The following is a 20,659-nucleotide window of genomic DNA, read 5'->3' on the forward strand; positions in this document are numbered from 1 at the left end:
TACCCATATGTCAAGGCTGAGTTTGAATCTTGTCCACCTACTATATGTACTTCTCTTTGATTACCACAAAGGAAAAGATGGAAGATCCTAAAGTTAAATACATTTTCAACAGCTGAGTGACACTGGGCACATTCCTTAATAGCTCTTTGCCTCAGTTTCTTCATCTGTAAGGCAGGGATAATAGCAATTTCCTTTGGATATAATGTGAGGAGTAAATGCCATGTAAAGCATTTGGCATGACACCTAGCACAGACGAAAACCCAAGAAATAAATGTTAGATATTGTTATTATTACTCTTGCCATTAGTGAATTTATCTTAATTTGAATTCAGCAATATTTATGGCCATTACAAACAAACTAAGTGTTCATGTACATACAGTATCATTTCCCTCACTCTCTTTTTCTACCCTCTCATCTCACATTTGTTCTTCTTCCCATCCCTTCCCAAGATTACATGATACCGATACACGGGATTGATGTCTTATACATCTTACTATCTGTAATAATCACTCATACCCAGTAGATGATCAATATATTTGTTTAATCCCCAGTGAATGAATATTGAAGAGCTGACAGTATTAAAATGCCCTATACACCTATAGTGAAAAAGTAAAATAAAATGCTTAAAGTTATTAATTTAAAAAAATCTAAATTTCCAGTCTCACAAAATTAAATCTCTCCTTTCATGATCCTCTAGACTTTTTCTTTGTTGTTTTCTCTCTTTTACCTTTAAAACAAACAACTCAACCTATTCATGCAACAAGAGATACAATAGCAAATATATGCAGGTCAGACAGCATACAAATATTGGAACACAAGAACCACAAGACTACTCAGTTGAACATAGCTCTGGATGAAGTGAAATAGGAAGACAACTTAAGGGGAAAGGTAACTGGCTCATCAGTCATACAAACACACACACCCACACCCATACACACACCAGTCCCAGGATTCCTTTACACCCAGGGCCACATATAAACAACTGAAATAACCAGGCTACTATAGCAAGTAGCTGTAGAAATATCAATCAGTTAGCTCAACAACTGAGCTTACCACATGATCAATTTAATTACCTATCTCAAAAGTGGCTATTAACATACCTCAATATTCTAATAACTAAGGTCTGGCTAAGTAAGTCATATCAAGTAGATACAGCCTTACTGTATACTAATCATTCAACTCAAGAAACTTAGTATAGTTGCATTCTCAGCCAAAATCAGGTCTGGTGACCACTATCCTCAAATGGTTTATCAGTAGAGAGAAGTAAGGTGGTTTGATGGAATGTTAACTTTCCAAGAACTAGCATCAAATACAACATAAAAATTAGTTTATTAAGTTTCTATCCATATCACACTTATCTTCAGAAGACCCTAAAACATTTTACCACCTTTGAAGGGCAACTATTCTCAAATCTCAAAATCTTAAGAGTTGGAAAAAGCCTTAGAAGTCCCCCACTGAAGGAATTCCTTATACTAAATTCCAGGCAAAAAGCCCTTCTTTGAATACTTGAAGCAATGGACACTCACTATTTTTTGCAAGGCAGTCCACTTCACTGTTACAAAATTCTTCTTTACAATCATTGGAAATCTGCCTCCCTGAACTTTTACCCAAAGATCATAGTTCTGCTCTCTGGAACAATACAAGTTAATTTCTGAAATATAATCAATTCTAGAATTAGGATATAATTGTCAATTTGGTCACACAAAATGCAGAAGAAAGCTCAGGACACGACAAAATTTTGAAATTCATCAAACTATGTTGAAATCACAAGCCACCATATTTTCGAGATATCAAACCGCATGCCTCAGTGGACATACGAATACTAAGAATAACCTGATGTTTTACAGTGAAACCTGATGTTTACAGTGTTCACCGAATACCTTTGGGCAACTGAAACTACTAAATCCACCAACACAGTTTTAAAAATTATAATTCTGTAGGAAGTTCAAGACGGTTTTTTCAATTGTTCATATTTTCATTCTACTTCCTTCTAAAACATCTGTGTGTTTTTACAAGATCCCACCTCGCCCCATGGGTGCAATGTTTTACGTATTTATTTTTAATATTTTTTTAAATAAATATATTCAAGAATAAAGCCTAAAAGAATGGGGTGTAAAGGAGTGGAGGTGGGGCTAGCAGGGAAGTCAAAGAAGGGGCCAGCAGGAAAGCGCTGGTTACTGGGTATTTTACTTCTGGAAGCATGCTTCACTGTTATAGGTATCTGAAGTAAGGAACCATACAAACACGATCCAAGAACAAGAACGATCATGAGCAATGAGTGTAAGGCATTAATGTCTGTAAGATGTAAATGAATTGGCACTGGTCATCAAGCAGCGCCAGCTGCTTCAGAACCTCTTAGAGGAAAGGTAAGAGATCCAAGAAGCAGAGACCAAGGCCACCCTCTGCGGGAGGGAAAGAGGGAAGAAACCAAGGAGTAACTACCAGCTCAGCAGTCCAATGAAGCCCGAACAGTACCAGAGCACAAGAAGGACGGCAAGTGACTAGAGGGAAGGCACACACCGCGGAGAGCCTGAAGAAGGGGCTCCAGTATGCGAATACCGAACGAGTCCAAGAGATGGGTGTGGGAAAACGGCTGTGGTGTGTGTAAGGGGCAACGCAGGAGTCCCATGGTCCTCTCCCTGCAGCAGAGCAACAGAGGGTACAAGGAAGGGGGAGGGTGAAAAGCAAGAATGACTCATTCCCGAAAGGAAGTGTTCAAGCCATAGGAAAGCATGCCGCGGGGGGGGGGGGGGGATTCGGGGCGAGGACTGGGAGAGCCAGGTGCCCCCAGTGATGGGGGCAAACCCCAACGTCCCGTAGTTCCCGTAGCTCGTCTTTAAGATGGGGTGTGGGGGGGGGGGGTTCGCGGCAGCCGAGTGCCAAGGCCTGGGAAGCGGCGCGGCGCGTGCGCAGTGGCGCTCGGCGGGACCCGCTGAGGCAAAGCGGAGCCGCAGTGACAGAAGCGAGCGGAGCGGCCGCCGGGTGGGACTCACCGAGGCGCAGGGGCTGGAGGTGGTGCTGGGGGTAGGCGACCGCTGGACCGTGACCAAAGCCATCTAGGCGCTGCTAGGTTGTTCCGGGCAGGGCATTCTTGTCCTGAGTGTGGGGGGCGGGAGGGTGACGGAGCCGGGATGGGGAAAGGGGTATGGGATGGGGGTGAGGGGAACGGGGAGGAGGAGGAGGCCGCGGGAACGACCGCAGGCTCCGCACCCAACACCGGACTCTCGCCTACTGACGCGAGGAACGGGCGGCGGGCGGGCAGGCGGGCGGTTCGGCAGCAGCGGGGCACAATGAGCGCTCCCAGTGCGCAGGCGCCACCTGTCAGCAACCGCCTCTCCCCTCGGCGCGCGCCGCCGCCTCGCCGTAACCCTTGAGTTGCCGGAAGCCGGCTAAGTGTTTGCGTCTCCGGCCGCCGCCCCTTCCTGGGTTTCCTCCTTTGCCCTGGAATCGCGCGGTTTGCCCGCGTCCAGAGGCAGGGAGGTGGGCTGGGGGGAGGGGCCCCGGGCCGGGGAGAGGGGAGAGCTCTGGAATCCCCACTCCTGAGAGACGACCATTTTATGAGGTGGGGGCGCACAGCTTAACCGATCTTAATGAAAGGAAACTGAGGTGAAAATCCTGAGGCAAATATGTTGTCTGGTGGAAAAGGGCTCCGACGGGTTTCAAAGGCTTTCTCTGGGCCGGAGTGAGACTTAATGGACTGGAGACCCTCCTGGCGAGACCAGAGGCGAGTTTATCCCCTTTTGGCCCGGTTCTCGGGGGCTTTTTCTGAGCTTTACCACCCTCTGTCTCAGAGCCCATGTTTCATGATGAGACTTTATGAAAGAAAGAAAGGTTTTTAATTTTATACCCTGGCAAGCTTCAGGGTACCCCTCACGCTTCCTCTACTACCCTGGCCTCTAAGGACTCATTCATTATTCCTAAGGTGGAGAGAGGCTGCATCAGCCCGGGAGGCCGAGAAGGCTGGGCTCACGGAGTTAAAAGGGTCCAACCTGCTGTTTACCTCCCACTTGCTTCCCGCTGGGAAGAAATTCTCTTAAATAGGTTTTGCTCCTTGAGATTTTTTTCTCCTTCGGCTCTAGATTTCATGATTGCATAGACATATGTGAAATGTAGATTATTAAATATTTTAAAGGAATACTTTTCTGAAAGATAAACCGTCAGCAGACTATAAACCAAGAAAGTAATGGAAAATCAAGATTAAGGGTGGGGGGGAATCTCACTATGCAAATACCACTGATTATTTACACAGAGAAAGAGTTGACAAAGCTATTTCTCAATTGGAGTGGATGTTCTGGAAGATACCACCATGCATCTCAAAGCTGTAGAAAACACACATTAAGGAGTTTGCAGTTATTAAAGCCTCCTCCTCCTGTTGTCACTCAAACTCCCTTGGATCTCATTGCTTTCTTTCAACTGACAGGGCTGTCATGAGCTCTTTCTGGCTGCTGTATGGTTAAGTGCCACTAGAGCCCTCTGTGCTGAGCCTTTGTTCTCTCCCTGGGGCCCTGCGGTTGAAATAATTAGCAGGGAGGTTCCATCAAGAATCAGACACTGAGGGTCCCTGTACTGTACAGTCCTGTGTAGAATGAATCGCAGAGAAGCCAGCTGGTAGGCTTTTGCCCCCTGGTGGTGGTCAAGAGTGCCTGCGAGACAAAATTAAACAAAGATGTATGGTTCACCGATTAAACAATCTGTGTTTTTGTTTTTGTTTTTGTTTTTGTTTTTCTTTCCCGGAGCTGCGTAGTAAACAGGAGAAGAAAAGACAAAGTTCAGAAATAAGAACTTTAAACAATGCTTAGAAGACCAAACAGGAAGTTATATGCATAGCTAAGAAATATACATAGCTGAAAGCTGAATGAACTCAGATAAATGAAACAAACGTGGTTAAGAAATCAAAGTATTCTAGAAAAAGTATTATTCAAATCAACAGGTCTTACTAATGTACTAGTATGTTACTTTTCTTAGTAACTCAGGGATAGCGATGCTGATTATCTAGTTTTGTGTAGCAACATAATATTAAGAAATTCTTTTGACAGATGACTTAATTCCATTAATCTTACAATGGAAAAGATCACTGCTATAGGAGTCCGAAGACCTATTGGCTTCTAACTCCAATTCTGTGAAACTTTAGGCAAATGGGTTAAACTTTTTGAGCATTGGTTTCTACAATGGATCACTAACTCACAGGATTCCTGTGATCAAATGAGATAATGCATGGTAAAGTACAAGATAAACTATAAAGCCCTGTATGTAGTTAAGATAACTTTATTATTCTCTAGTTTGTTCCAAGTTCGGTCAGCTTTCTTTGAGTGTACCCTATGTGTAGAAAATAGCATCAAGCAAAAAGGGAATAAAAATGACTTAAAAGGACATGACACATGCTTTTCTTAATAGTAAGAGAAGTAGACGCGCGATGAAGATAAGTCTCATCTATAGGCAGATATAATAGATCTTTGTTGGACATATCTAAGGTGATAAAATCCTGGTCAAAATTAGGATTATAAAAGAAATTGGAATTCGGGGCACCTGGGTGGCTCAGTGGGTTAAGCGACTTGCCTTGGGCTCAGGTCATGCATGATCCCAGGGTCCAAGGTCCCAGCTCACCAGGGAAGTCTGTTTCTGCTCATGTGCTCTCTCACTATCATTCTTTCAAATAAATAAAATCTTTTAAAAAATTGGAATTACAAAGTACCCAGATTCACATTAAACTTATTTGTATTAGGAAGTTAATTTATAATTTACAAAGGGAATAGCTCTTCCTGGTATATAACCGTTTGAGGAAGCTTAGATTTGGAAATCTTATGTTCATTTGTCATCATTAATTGAGAAAATATTGAGTATGTATTATATTTTAAGAACAAAATAAAAGTATATCTTTCAGGAGCTCAAAGCCTATTAGCAAGGAAAAGTGGTACTGTCACTTCTTGGGGGCCTATCAAAGGTGACTTTGATGGGCCCCCAAGAAGTTTACATATATAGGAGAAGCCTAAATATGTACAAAATTCTTTCAAAACACAGAGGAAGAGGTCTGGGTAAATGCGCATTTTATGATACTGGCTTTCAGGCTTTAATTGCAGAGCTAGATCACATGTGAACATTTGAAATCTATGCTCTCTGCCTCATTTATACCTATTCTTCCCTAGGCTCCACCCTGGTTCCTACTTGGTCTTCTGGTGATGTGAGGGAGGAAGTATCTACTTCTAATAGAGAAAAAAGCCCTAGAATTCTCTTAGTTTATTAGTTGAACTTGAGAAGAGAGAGAGACCAAGAGCAGGATTCCCAAAAGAGGGAGCCAGAGACAGAAGTCCTCCTAGTTCTATTTATAGTACCTTTATTCTTCCCACCTGTGATAATGGAGGCCTACTTGTCCTATTGGAATTCCTTTAACCCTTGACTTGTATCTTCACTTCTTCAGGGGTGAAATTATAGAGAAACTTTTGAAATTCTTGAGATCAGTTGGTTCTTAAGCTTTGAACTTGGTGAAAACTATTAACTCTCTCTCCAAAAAGATATGCTTGCACATTTCACACACTCACTGAAATCCATTGAGAGGCCTCTGGTTAAGAATTGTGATCTGGTTTGCAACAACGTGGATGGAACTAGAGGGTATTATGCTAAGTGGTATAAATCAATCAGAGAGACAATTATCATATAGTCTCACTGATATGTGAAATGTAAGAAACAAAACAGAGACTCATAGGGGAAAAAAAGAAAAAATAAAACAAGACGAAACCAGAGAGGGAGACAAACCATAAGAGACTCTTAATCATGGAAACAAACTGAAGGTTGCTGGAGGGGAGAGGGATGGAGGAATGGGGTAACTTGGTGATGGACTTTAAAGAGGGCATGTGATATAATGAGCACTGGGTATTATATGAGACTGATGAATCACAGGGCTGTACTTCTGAAACCAATAATACATTATATATTAATTAGTTGAATTTAAAATTTAAAAATGTTTAAAAGAATAAAAATGTCAAAAAAAAAAAAAAAAAAGAGAGGAATCCTGATCTGGGGCTAAAGCAGTTCTTCTCAACCTTTTTTCGCATCATGACATCCATAGAGATGATGATATTTGTATAGCGCATTGGGATAAATTAAAGAGGATTTGGAGGCAATTGTATGGGGCTTGGTGAAAAAAACATTTTATATAATATGGTGAGAAAAAGAAACATATTAAGGATGATATTAAATATTGAATTTGTATGAGATTCTGAATAGTCTTCTCAAAAATTAAATGAAAAACCTGAGATTGCTTCTATAAACATAACATTTTTTATGTAGGTTTTTAAAAACATTGTTAAAATATTACTGACTATTCTCTTTTCTGTACCTTTCAGCTCCATGACTTATTTATTTTATAACTGGGAGTTTCTACCACATAATCCCCTTCACCTATTTGAGCTGAACCCCCACTTCCCTCCCCTCTGGTAACCACCAGTTTGTTCTCTGTATTTATGAATGTATTTCTGCTTTTTGTTTTGTTTTTTGGATTCCACATGTAAGTGAAATCATATGGTATTTGTCTTTGACTTATTTCACTTAACATAATACTCTTCACGCCCATCCATGTTGTTGCAAGTGGCAAGATTTCATTCTTTTTTACTAATATTCACATATACATATTCATATCTATCTATGTATCTATCTACCACATCTTCTTTATTTATCCATCTATCAATGGATACTTGGGTTGCTAACATATCTTGGTTATTATAAATGCTGCAATAAACATGAGAGTGCATATAGCTTTCCAAATTGGTGTTTTCATTTTCTTGAGGTAAATACCTAGTAGGATAACTGGATCATATCATGGTCTATTTTTAATTATTTGAGTAATCTCCATACAGTTTTCCACATTGGTTGCACCAATTTACATTCCCACCAACAGTGCACAAGGGTTCCCTTTTCTCCACATCCCCATCAACACTTGTTATTTCTTGTCTTGTTACTAGCCATTAAGACTGGTATGAGACAATATTTCATTGTAGTTTTGATTTGTCTTTCCCTGATGATTATTGATGTTGAGCATCTATTCATGATCTGTAGGCCCTCTGTATGTTTCTGGAAAAATGTCTAGTCAGGACCTCTGCCTACTTTTAATCAGATTATTATTTTTTTTTTTTTTTAGTGTTGAATTGTATTAAGTTCTTCGTATAATTTAGATATTAACCTCATTTTGGTCATATCATTTGCAAATATCTTCTCCCATTCAGTATATTGCCTTTCTGGTTTGTTGATGGTTTCCTTTGCTGTGCAAAAGCTCTTTATTTTGGTGTAGTCCCAGTAGTTTATTTTTGCTTTTGTTTCCCTTGTTTGAGGAGGCATATCCATAAATATGTTGCTAAGGCCAATGTCCAGGACATTACTACTTGAGTTTTCTTTTAGGAATTTTATGGTGTTAGGTCTCACATTTCAGTCTTTAATCCATTTTGAGTTTATTTTTGTGCATGGTATAAGAAAGTGGTCCAGTTTCATTCTTTTGCATGTAGCTGTCCAGTTTTCCCAGCATTATTTCTTGAAAAGACTCTTCATTGTATGTTCTTGCTTTCTTTGTCAAAGATTAATTTGACCATATAACTGTGGGTCTATATCTGGGCTATTTTGTTCTATTGTTCTATGTGTCTATTTTTGCACCAGTATAACCTGTTTTGGATATTATAACTTGGTAGCATATCCTGGAATCTGGGATTGTGATACCACCAGTTTTGCTCTTCTTTCTCAGGATTACTTTGGCTATTCAGGGTCCTTTGTGGTTTCATACAAAATTTAGGATTATTTGTTCAAGTTCTGTGAAAAGTGTTATTGGTATTTTGATAGGGATTACATTGAATCTGTAGATTGCTTTGTGTTGTAGGGACATTTTTAATAATATTAATTCTTCAATCCATGAACATGGCATATCTTTCCATTTGCTTGTGTTATCTTTAATTTCTTTCATATATAATTTAATTTCTTTCAATATAATGTCTTATATTATTCATATTATAGGTCTTTCACCTTCTTGGTTAAATTTATTCCTAGGCATTCTTTTTGGTGCAATTATAACTGAGAGTGTATTTTAATTTTCTCTTTCTGCTACTTTGTTATTAGTATATGGAAATGCAACAGGTTTCTGTATGTTAAGTATGTATCCTGCAACTTTACTGAATTTGTTTATTACTTCTAATAGTTTTTTGGTATAGCCTTTATGGTTTTCTATATAAACTATCATGTCATCTGCAAATAGGGAGTTTTACTTCTTCCTTACCGATTTGGATGACTTTTATTTCTTTTTCTTATCTGATGGCTGTGGCTAGGAATTCCAGTATTATGTTGAATACAAATAGTGAGAATGGACATCCTTGTCTTGTTTGTGATCTTAAATGAAAAGCTTTCCATTTTCACCATTACGTATGATATTAGCTGTGGGTTTTTTATTTATGGCCTTTATGTTAGTAAGGTATGTTTTCTCTAAACCTACTTTGTTGAGAGTTTTTATCATGAGTGGATTTTGTATTTTATCAAATGCTTTTATGCATCTATTGAGATGGTCATATTTTTTTTCAATATTTTATTTATTTATTTGACAGAAAGAGAGAGACTACAGGGGAGTGGCAGACAGGGAGAGGGAGAAGCAGGCTCCTTGCAGAGTAGGGGAAGCCCGATATGGGACTTGATCTCAGGACTCTGGAATCATGACCTGAGCTGAAGGCAGTCACTTAACCAACTGAGCCACCCAGGTGCCCGATCATATGGTTTTTATCCTTCCTTTTGTTAATGTGATATATCACATTCATTGGTTGGTGAATATTGAACCATCCTGGGGTAAATCCCACTTGATTGTGGTGAATGGTCCTTTCAATGTATTGTTGAATTTGGTTTGCTAATATTTTGTTGAGGATTTTTGCATCTATGTTTATTGGGGATATTGGCCTATAGTTTTCTTTTTTTTGCAATGTCTTTATATGGCTTTGGTATCAGAGTAATTCTGGCCTCTTAGAATGAATTTGGAAGTTTTCCTTCGTCTTCTATTTTTGGAATAGTTTGAGTGGAATAGGTATTAACTCTTCTTTAAATGTTTGGTAGAATTTAGCAGTGAAGCCATCCAGTCCTGCGCTTGTTTGTTGGGAGTTTTTTGAGGACCTACTCAATTCCATTACTAGTAATCAGTCTGTTCACATTTTCTATTTCTTCCTGATTCCATTTGGAAGACTGTATGTTTTGAGGAATTTATCTATTTCTTCTAGGTTGTCTAATTTGTTGGCATATAATTTTTCATAGTTTCCTTTTATAATTCTTTGTATTTCTGTCATGTTGGTTATTTCTCCTCTTTCATTTCTGATCTTATTTATTTGAGTCCTCCCTTTTTTTCTTATGAATCTGGATAAGTTTATCAATTCTGTTTATCTCTTCAAAGAACCAGCTATTGGTTTCATTGATCTTTTGATTTATTTTTTTTAGTTTCTATTTCATTTATTTCCACTCTGGTCTTTATAATTTCCTTTCTTCTACTAACTTTGGGGTTGCTTTGTCATTCTTTTCCTAGTTCTGGTAGGTGTAAGATTACATCATTGTTTTGAGATTTTTCTTTTGTCTTGAGGTGGACCAATATCACTATAAACTTCCCTCTTAGAACTGCTTCTGCTGTGTTCCAAAGATTTTGGGCCATTTTGCTTCCATTTTCATTTGTCTACATGTTTTTGTTGTTGTTCAGTTTTTATTTCATAATCATAAACTTAACTCTGCAAACCAGCTAGACTTTGAGGGGAATGAGGAAAATATGGAACTCATAGAATTGCAGTGAGAGCACAAAGAGTATAGGATATTTCAAGCAGATGGGGGTGAAGGGATGCTTTTCTCATCTACAGAAGGAATGGTCTGGTGGTTAAGATAAAACATAAGTCAAATTGATTAGATTTATCTATAGTCAGCAATGGTTATCTTCTTGCTGGTTTTGCCGTTCCTGGACCCAAAGTGCTCCATGGCTTCCAAGATATTTATGCCCTCTTTCACCTTGCCAAAGACCACATGCTTGTCATCCAGTCTCTCAGTCTTAGCAGTGCAGATGAAAAACGGGGCACCATTTGTACTGGGTCCAGTATTTGCCACGGACAAGATGCCAGGACCTGTGTGCTTCAGGATGAAATTCTCATGATTAAATTTCTCCACATAGATTGACTTGCCACCAGTGCCATGATGGCCTGTGAAGTCATTACCCTGGCACGTAAATCCCAGAATAATCCTGTGAAAACTGGAAAATTTGTTACCAAATCCTTTCTCCCCAGTGCTCAGAGCATGAAAGTTCTCTACTAACTTTGAAAGTTTGACTGCAAACAACTCAAAAGAGGTGTGGCCCAAGGGCTTGCCATTCACGGCAATGTTAAAGAACATGGTGGGGTTGATGACTGGCGGCATGGGCAGCTCCAGGGTGGGGGCATATGCAAGGCTGTCTCCATGTTCTTTTTGATTTCTTTGTTGACCATTGGTTGTTTAGTAGTGTGTTGTTTAGCTTCAGTTTTTTTGTGTTTTTTCCATTTTTTTCTTATAATTTCTAGTTTCATACTTTTGTGGTCAGAAAAGATGTTTGATATGATTTCAGTCTTAAATTTATTGAGACTTGTTTTGTGGACTCACATGTGATCTATCCTGGAGAATATTCCATGTGCACTTGAAAAAAAAGTATCTTTTGCTATTATGGGATGGAATGTTCTATATATACTCTGTTAATCCATCTGGTCTAATGGGTTATTCAAAGCCACTCCTTCCTTATTGATTTTTTGGATCTGGGTGATATATTTGTTGATGTAAGTGGCATATTTAAATCCCCTATGGTTATTGTACACTGTCAATTTCTCCCTTTGTATCTGTTAATATTTGCTTTTTTTTATGGGCGCATAGATACTTACAATGTTAATCTTCTTGTTGGATTGATCCCTTTATCATTATGTAATGCCCTTTTTCTCTTGTTACAGTCCTTGTTTTAAAGTCTATTTTGTCTTATACAAGTATTGCTTCCTTGGCTTTTTTTCCCACTTCCATTTACACGGAATATCATTTTTTATCCCTTGACTTTCAGTCTGTATATGTCTTTAAGTCTGAATTGAGTCTCATAGACAGCATATAGATGCATTTTGTTTTTTTATCCATTAAGTCCCCTGATGTCTTTTGACTGGAGCATTAACATTTAAAGTAATTATTGATAGGTATGTGCTTATTGCAATTTGTTGTTTTGGGGTGGTTTTTGTAGTTCTTTGTTCCTTTCTTTTTCTCTTGTTCTCTTCTCTTCTGGCTTGATGGCCTTCTCGGATTTATTTATTTTTTTGTGTGTGTGTATCTATTTCAAGTTTTTTATTTGTGGCTACTGTGAGGTTCATATATGATATATATATATATATATACACATATCTGTGTATATATATATCTGTGTGTATATATATATATAATATATATATACATATCTGTGTATATATATATATCTGTGTGTGTGTGTATATATATATATATATACATATATACAGGCAGTCTGTATTAAGTTGATGGTCACTTAAGTTCACATGTGTGCTGAAGAACACATTCTAAAGGCACTAAATTTTTACTCCACCTCTGTGTTTTATATATGTGATATTATAGTTTACATTTTTTTTTTAATTTTTTTTTATTTTTTTCAGCATAACAGTATTCATTATTTTTGCACCACACCCAGTGCTCCATGCAATCCGTGCCCTCTACAATACCCACCACCTGGTGCCCCCAACCTCCCACCCCCCGCCCCTTCAAAACCCTCAGATTGTTTTTCAGAGTCCATAGTCTCTCATGGTTCACCTCCCCTTCCAATTTCCCTCAACTCCCTTCTCCTCTCCAACTCCCCTTGTCCTCCATGCTATTTGTTATGCTCCACAAATCAGAGAAACCATATGATAATTGACTCTCTCTGCTTGACTTATTTCACTCAGCATAATCTCTTCCAGTCCCGTCCATGTTGCTACAAAACTTGGGGATTCATCCTTTCTTTCTTTCTTTTTTTTTTTTTTACAGCTTTATAAACATATATTTTTATCCCCAGGGGTACAGGTCTGCGAATCGCCAGGTTTACACACTTCACAACACTCACCATAGCACATACCCTCCCCGATATCCATAACCCCACCCCCTCTCCCAACACCCTCCCCCCATCAACCCTCAGTTTGTTTTGTGAGATTAAGAGTCACTTATGGTTTGTCTCCCTCCCAATCCCATCTTGTTTCATTTACTCTTCTCCTACCCCCTCGACCCCCCATGTTGCATCTCCTCTCCCTCATATCAAGGAGATCATATGATAGTTGTCTTTCTCCGATTGACTTATTTCGCTAAGCATGATACCCTCTAGTTCCATCCACGTCGTCGCAAATGGCAAGATTTCATTTCTTTTGATGGCTGCATAGTATTCCATTGTGTATATATACCACATCTTCTTTATCCATTCGTCTGTAGATGGACATCTAGGTTCTTTCCATAGTTTGGCTATTGTAGACATTGCTGCTATAAACATTCGGGTGCACGTGCCCCTTCGGATCACTACGTTTGTATCTTTAGGGTAAATACCCAGCAGTGCAATTGCAGGGTCATAGGGTAGTTCTATTTTCAACATTTTGAGGAACCTCCATGCTGTTTTCCAGAGTGGTTGCACCAGCTTGCATTCCCACCAACAGTGTAGGAGGGTTCCCCTTTCTCCGCATCCTCGCCAGCATCTGTCATTTCCTGACTTGTTCATTTTAGCCATTCTGACTGGTGTGAGGTGATATCTCATGGTGGTTTTGATTTGTATTTCCCTGATGCCGAGTGATATGGAGCACTTTTTCATGTGTCTGTTGGCCATCTGGATGTCTTCTTTGCAGAAATGTCTGTTCATGTCCTCTGCCCATTTCTTGATTGGATTATTTGTTCTTTGGGTGTTGAGTTTGCTAAGTTCTTTATAGATTTTGGACACTAGCCCTTTATCTGATATGTCGTTTGCAAATATCTTCTCCCATTCTGTCAGTTGTCTTTTGGTTTTGTTCACTGTTTCCTTTGCTGTGCAAAAGCTTTTGATCTTGATAAAATCCCAAAAGTTCATTTTTGCCCTTGCTTCCCTTGCCTTTGGTGATGTTCCTAGGAAGATGTTGCTGCGGCTGACGTCGAAGAGGTTGCTGCCTGTGTTCTCCTCGAGGATTTTGATGGATTCCTTTCTCACATTGAGATCCTTCATCCATTTTGAGTCTATTTTCGTGTGTGGTGTAAGGAAATGATCCAATTTCATTTTTCTGCATGTGGCTGTCCAATTTTCCCAACACCATTTATTGAAGAGGCTGTCTTTGTTCCATTGGACATTCTTTCCTGCTTTGTCGAAGATGAGTTGACCATAGAGTTGAGGGTCCATTTCTGGGCTCTCTATTCTGTTCCATTGATCTATGTGTCTGTTTTTGTGCCAGTACCATGCTGTCTTGATGATGACAGCTTTGTAATAGAGCTTGAAGTCCGGAATTGTGATGCCACCAACTTTGGCTTTCTTTTTCAATATTCCTTTGGCTATTCGAGGTCTTTTCTGGTTCCATATAAATTTTAGGATTATTTGTTCCATTTCTTTGAAAAAAATGGATGGTACTTTGATAGGAATTGCATTAAATGTGTAGATTGCTTTAGGTAGCATAGACATTTTCACAATATTTATTCTTCCAATCCAGGAGCATGGAACATTTTTCCATTTCTTTGTGTCTTCCTCAATTTCTTTCATGAGTACTTTATAGTTTTCTGAGTATAGATGCTTAGTCTCTTTGGTTAGGTTTATTCCTAGGTATCTTATAGTTTTGGGTGCAATTGTAAATGGGATGGACTCCTTAATTTCTCTTTCTTCTGTCTTGTTGTTGGTGTAGAGAAGTGCAACTGATTTCTGTGCATTGATTTTATATCCCGACACTTTACTGAATTCCTGTACAAGTTCTAGCAGTTTTGGAGTGGAGTCTTTTGGGTTTTCCACATAGAGTATCATATCATCTGCAAAGAGTGATAGTTTGACTTCTTCTTTGCCGATTTGGATGCCTTTAATTTCCTTTTGTTGTCTGATTGCTGAGGCTAGGACTTCTAGTACTATGTTGAATAGCAGTGGTGATAACGGACATCCCTGCCGTGTTCCTGACCTTAGCGGAAAAGCTTTCAGTTTTTCTCCATTGAGAATGATATTTGCGGTGGGTTTTTCTTAGATGGCTTTGATAATATTGAGGTATGTGCCGTCTATCCCTACACTTTGAAGAGTTTTGATCAGGAAGGGATGCTGTACTTTGTCAAATGCTTTTTCAGCATCTATGGAGAGTATCATATGGTTCTTGTTCTTTCTTTTATTAATGTGTTGTATCACATTGATTGATTTGCGGATGTTGAACCAGCCTTGCAGCCCTGGAATAAATCCCACTTGGTCGTGGTGAATAATCCTTTTAACGTACTGTTGAATCCTATTGGCTAGTATTTTGGCAAGAATTTTTGCATCTGTGTTCATCAAGGATATTGGTCTGTAGTTCTCTTTTTTGTTGGGATCCTTGTCTGGTTTTGGGATCAAGGTGATGCTGGCCTCATAAAATGAGTTTGGAAGTTTTCCTTCTATTGCTATTTTTTGGAACAGTTTCAGGAGAATAGGAGTTAGTTCTTCTTTAAATGTTTGGTAGAATTCCCCCGGGAAGCCGTCTGGCCCTGGGCTTTTGTTTGTTTGGAGATTTTTGATGACTGTTTCAATCTCCTTACTGGTTATGGGTCTGTTCAGGCTTTCTATTTCTTCCTGGTTCAGTTGTGGTAGTTTATATGTCTCTAGGAATGCATCCATTTCTTCCAGATTGTCAAATTTGTTGGCGTAGAGTTGCTCATAGTATGTTCTTATAATTGTCTGTATTTCTTTGGTGTTCGTTGTGATCTCTCCTCTTTCATTCATGATTTTATTTATTTGGGTCCTCTCTCTTTTCTTTTTGATAAGTCTGGCCAGGGGTTTATCAATCTTATTAATTCTTTCAAAGAACCAGCTCCTAGTTTCGTTGATTTGTTCTATTGTTTTTTTGGTTTCTATTTCATTGATTTCTGCTCTGATCTTTATGATTTCTCTTCTCCTGCTGGGTTTAGGGTTTCTTTCTTGTTCTTTCTCCAGCTCCTTTAGGTGTAGGGTTAGGTTGTGTACCTGAGACCTTTCTTGTTTCTTGAGAAAGGCTTGTACCGCTATATATTTTCCTCTCAGGACTGCCTTTGTTGTGTCCCACAGATTCTGAACTGTTGTGTTTTCATTATCATTTGTTTTCATAATTTTTTTCAATTCTTCTTTGATTTCCTGGTTGACCCATTCATTCTTTAGAAGGATGCTGTTTAGTCTCCATGTATTTGGGTTCTTTCCAAATTTCCTCTTGTTATTGAGTTCTAGCTTTAGAGCATTGTGGCCTGAAAATATGCAGGGAATGATCCCAATCTTTTGATACCGGTTGAGACTTGATTTAGGACCAAGAATGTGATCTATTCTGGAGAACGTTCCATGTGCACTAGAGAAGAATGTGTATTCTGTTGCTTTGGGATGAAATGTTCTGAATATATCTGTGATGTCCATCTGGTCCAGTGTGTCATTTAAGGCCTTGATTTCCTTGTTGATCTTTTGCTTGGATGATCTGTCCATTTCAGTGAGGGGAGTGTTAAAATCCCCTACTATGATTGTATTCTTGTCGATGTGTTTCTTTGATTTTGTTATTAATTGGTTTATATAGTTGGCTGCTCCCACGTTAGGGGCATAGATATTTAAAATTGTTAGATCTTCTTGTTGGACAGTTCCTTTGAGTATGATATAGTGTCCTTCCTCATCTCTTATTATAATCTTTGGCTTAAAATCTAATTGATCTGATATAAGGATTGCCACTCCTGCTTTCTTCTGATGTCCATTAGCATGGTAAATTCTTTTCCACCCCCTCACTTTAAACCTGGAGGTGTCTTCGGGTGTAAGATGAGTTTCTTGTAGGCAACATATAGATGGTTTTTGTTTTTTTATCCATTCTGATACCCTGTGTCTTTTGATTGGGGCATTTAGCCCATTAACATTCAGGGTAAGTATTGAGAGATATGAATTTAGTGCCATTGTATTGCCTGTAAGGTGACTGTTATTGTATATTGTCTCTGTTTCTTTCTGATCTACTACTTTGAGGGTCTCTCTTTGCTTAGAGGATCCCTTTCAATATTTCCTGTAGAGCTGGTTTGGTATTTGCAAATTCTTTCAGTTTTTGTTTGTCCTGGAAGCTTTTAATCTCTCCTTCTATTTTCAATGATAGCCTAGCTGGATATAGTATTCTTGGCTGCATGTTTTTCTCATTTAGTACTCTGAATATATCATGCCAGCTCTTTCTGGCCTGCCAGGTCTCTGTGGATAAGTCTGCTGCCAATCTAATATTTTTACCATTGTACGTTACAGACTTCTTTTCCCGGGCTGCTTTCAGGATCTTTTCTTTGTCACTAAGACTTGTCAATTTTACTATTAGGTGACGGGGTGTAGACCTATTCTTATTGATTTTGAGGGGGGTTCTCTGAACCTCCTGGATTTTGATGCTTGTTCCCTTTGCCATATTGGGGAAATTCTCTCCAATAATTCTCTCCAATATACCTTCTGCTCCCCTCTCTGTTTCCTCTTCTTCTGGAATCCCAATTATTCTAATGTTGTTTCGTCTTATGGTGTCACTTATCTCTCGAATTCTCCCCTCGTGGTCCAGTAGCTGTTTGTCCCTCTTTTGCTCAGCTTCTTTATTCTCTGTCATTTGGTCTTCTATATCGCTAATTCTTTCTTCTGCCTCATTTATCCTAGCAGTGAGAGCCTCCATTTTTTATTGCACCTCATTAATAGCTTTTTTGATTTCAACTTGGTTAGATTTTAGTTCTTTTATTTCTCCAGAAAGGGCTTTTATATCTCCCGAGAGGGTTGCTTTAATATCTTCCATGCCTTTTTCAAGTCCGGCTAGAACCTTGAGAATCATCATTCTGAACTCTATATCTGACATATTACCAATGTCTGTATTGATTAGGTCCCTAGCCTTTGGTACTGCCTCTTGTTCTTTTTTTTGTTGTGAATTTTTCCGCCTTGTCATTTTGTCCAGATAAGAGTTTATGAAGGAGCAAGTAAAATACTAAAAGGGTGGCAACAACCCCAGGAAAATATGCTTTAGCCAAATCAGAAGAGATCCTGAATTGTGAGGGGGGAGAAAGGGGATAAAAAGGGGCTCAGAAAGAAAGAAAAAAAAAAACTATTAAAAAAAAGAAAGCCGATAAAGAAATAAATATAAAAAGAGGAAAAAATATATATATATTAGATAAACTATTTAAAAAACGTTAAAAAAAAGAAAATGGTAAAAGTTAAAAAAAATTTAGCAGAAGAAGAGAAAAAGAAAAAAAAATTGAAAAAGAAAAAAAAATTTAAATTAACTGCAAGGCTAAAAAATCATGGGGAGAAAGCCATGAGTTCCGTGCTTTGCTTTCTTCTCCTCTGGAATTCCGCCGTTCTCCTTGGTAGGTGAACTTGGTCCTGGCTGGGTTTCCCGTAGATCTTCTGGGGGAGGGGCCCGTTGTAGTGATTCTCAAGCGTCTTTGCCCCAGGCGGAGTTGCACCGCCCTTACCCGGGGCCGCGCTGAGTAATCCGCTCGGGTTCGCTTTCGGGAGCTTTTGTTCCCTGAGCGCTTTCCGTAGAGTCCGGAGGACGGGAATAAAGATGGCGGCCTCCCGGTCTCCGGCCTGGAGGAGCCGAGAGCCCGGGGCCCCACTCCTCAGTGCGCCCTCAGAGAACAGTGCCAAATGACTCTCGCCACCCTGGCCTCCGGCCGCGCTCCGAGCTGACCGAGCCTGCGACCGGTTCAAGGCAACCCCGAGCTGAGAGTCACTCCTCGGCTCTGTCTCTGCAGCCGGCTTCCCCGTTCTAATACCGGTAAGCTCTGCGACACTGAGACACCCCCGATCCTTCTGCGACCCTGCGGGACCTGAGGCCGCGCTACCCCGCCTGGGCTTCACCCCAGTTAAGCCTCTGGAGCGATGTCCCTCAGCAGAACAGACTTTTAAAAGTCCTGATTTTGCTCCGTTGCTCCGCCGCTCGCCGGGAGCCGGCCCCTCCCCCCGCGGTCTATATTCCCGTCGCTTTGGATTCACTTCTCCGCCAGTCCTACCTTGCAGAAAGTGGTTGATTTTCTGTTTCTGGAATTGCTGTTCTTCTTCTCTTCAATCTCCCGTTGGATTTGTAGGTGTTTGCAATCTTTAGATAAGCTATTTAGCTGATCTCCCGCTACCCGAAGTAGTCTCAGCCTGCTACTTCTCCGCCATCTTGACTCCTCCTATAGTTTACATTTTAATTCTATGTATCCCTTGACTAATTTTTATAGATATAACTGATTTTTACTATTCTTGTGTTATAACCTCCTAACTGGCTTTATAAGTGATTAATCTACTTTAACTATATATTTGGTTTTACCAGTGACATTTTTTCATAGTTTTCTTCTAGTTATGTTCTTTTCATTCCATTTAAAGAATTCCCTTGAGGGGCTCCTGGGTGGCTCAATTGGTTAAGTGTCGGACTCATGTTCTTGGCTCAGGTCATGGTCTCCAGGTTATAGGACCAAATCCCACATTGGGCTGCTAGCTGGGTATGGAGCCTGGTTGGGATTCTCTCTCTCCCTCTCCCTCTGCCCTTCCCAATTCTCTTGCTCTCTCTAAAAAAAAAAAAAAAAAAAAAGAATTCCTTTTAAACACCAAACAAACAAACAAAAGGAATTCCCTTTAAATGCAAGCTGGTGCAACCACTCTGGAAAACAGCATGGAGGTTCCTCAAAATGTTGAAAATAGAACTACCCTATGACCCAGCAATTGCACTGCTGGGTATTTACCCTAAAGATACAAACGTAGTGATCCGAAGGGGCACGTGCACCCGAATGTTTATAGCAGCAATGTCTACAATAGCCAAACTATGGAAAGAACCTAGATGTCCATCTACAGACGAATGGATAAAGAAGATGTGGTATATATACACAGTGGAATACTATGCAGCCATCAAAAGAAATGAAATCTTGCCATTTGCGACGACGTGGATGGAACTAGAGGGTATCATGCTTAGCGAAATAAGTCAATCAGAGAAAGACAACTATCATATGATCTCCCTGATATGAGGGAGAGGAGATGCAACATGGGGGGTTGAGGGGGTAGGAGAAGATTAAATGAAACAAGATGGGATTGGGAGGGAGACAAACCATAAGTGACTCTTAATCTCACAAAACAAACTGAGGGTTGATGGGGGGAGGGTGTTGGGAGAGGGGGTGGGGTTATGGATATTGGGGAGGGTATGTGCTATGGTGAGTGCTGTGAAGTGTGTAAACCTGGCGATTCGCAGACCTGTACCCCTGGGGATAAAAATATATGTTTATAAAAAATAAAATTTAAAGCATTAAAAAAAAAAAAGGAATTCCCTTTAACATATCAAGTCATCATTCAAAATTTAAGAGGTCAAGAGCTTCCCCAAAAAACAAAATTAAAGGAGTTCATCACCACTAAATCAGTCTTATAAGAAATGTAGAGTTTTATGATTGAAATGACTGCATGAAATTCCTGAACAAGACAATTTAACAGTGATCATTATTGATGAGAATATAGTTATTGATGAGACTATAATTCAAGCAACTA

At 39.5% G+C, this 20,659-nt stretch overlaps 2 protein-coding genes across 4 annotated transcripts in view; both read right to left on the reverse strand.

The window, feature by feature from the left end:
- The window catches only part of SSH2 (slingshot protein phosphatase 2), a 252,552-nt gene extending 249,268 nt beyond the window's left edge, over positions 1 to 3,284 (reverse strand). For 2 of the 3 annotated variants that reach the window (XM_047708142.1, XM_047708140.1), the window contains exon 1: positions 2,994 to 3,198. In XM_047708142.1, the coding sequence (XP_047564098.1) occupies positions 2,994 to 3,056 (63 nt within the window). In that variant the 5' untranslated portion in view covers positions 3,057 to 3,198. Of the gene's footprint in view, positions 1 to 2,993 lie in introns of all 3 variants that reach the window. The other variant, XM_047708143.1, reaches the window with a different exon arrangement.
- Positions 3,285 to 10,688: 7,404 nt separating this feature from the next.
- Positions 10,689 to 11,397, reverse strand: LOC125087572 (peptidyl-prolyl cis-trans isomerase A-like). Its single transcript, XM_047708016.1, has one exon. It carries the CDS (start codon positions 11,395 to 11,397, stop codon positions 10,900 to 10,902), a length of 498 nt encoding a protein of 165 aa, XP_047563972.1. The 3' UTR covers positions 10,689 to 10,899.
- Between the last annotated feature and the right edge of the window lie 9,262 nt (positions 11,398 to 20,659).

Source organism: Lutra lutra, chromosome 16 (assembly GCF_902655055.1).
Source record: "Lutra lutra chromosome 16, mLutLut1.2, whole genome shotgun sequence".
Classification (NCBI taxonomy): Eukaryota; Metazoa; Chordata; class Mammalia; order Carnivora; family Mustelidae; genus Lutra; species Lutra lutra.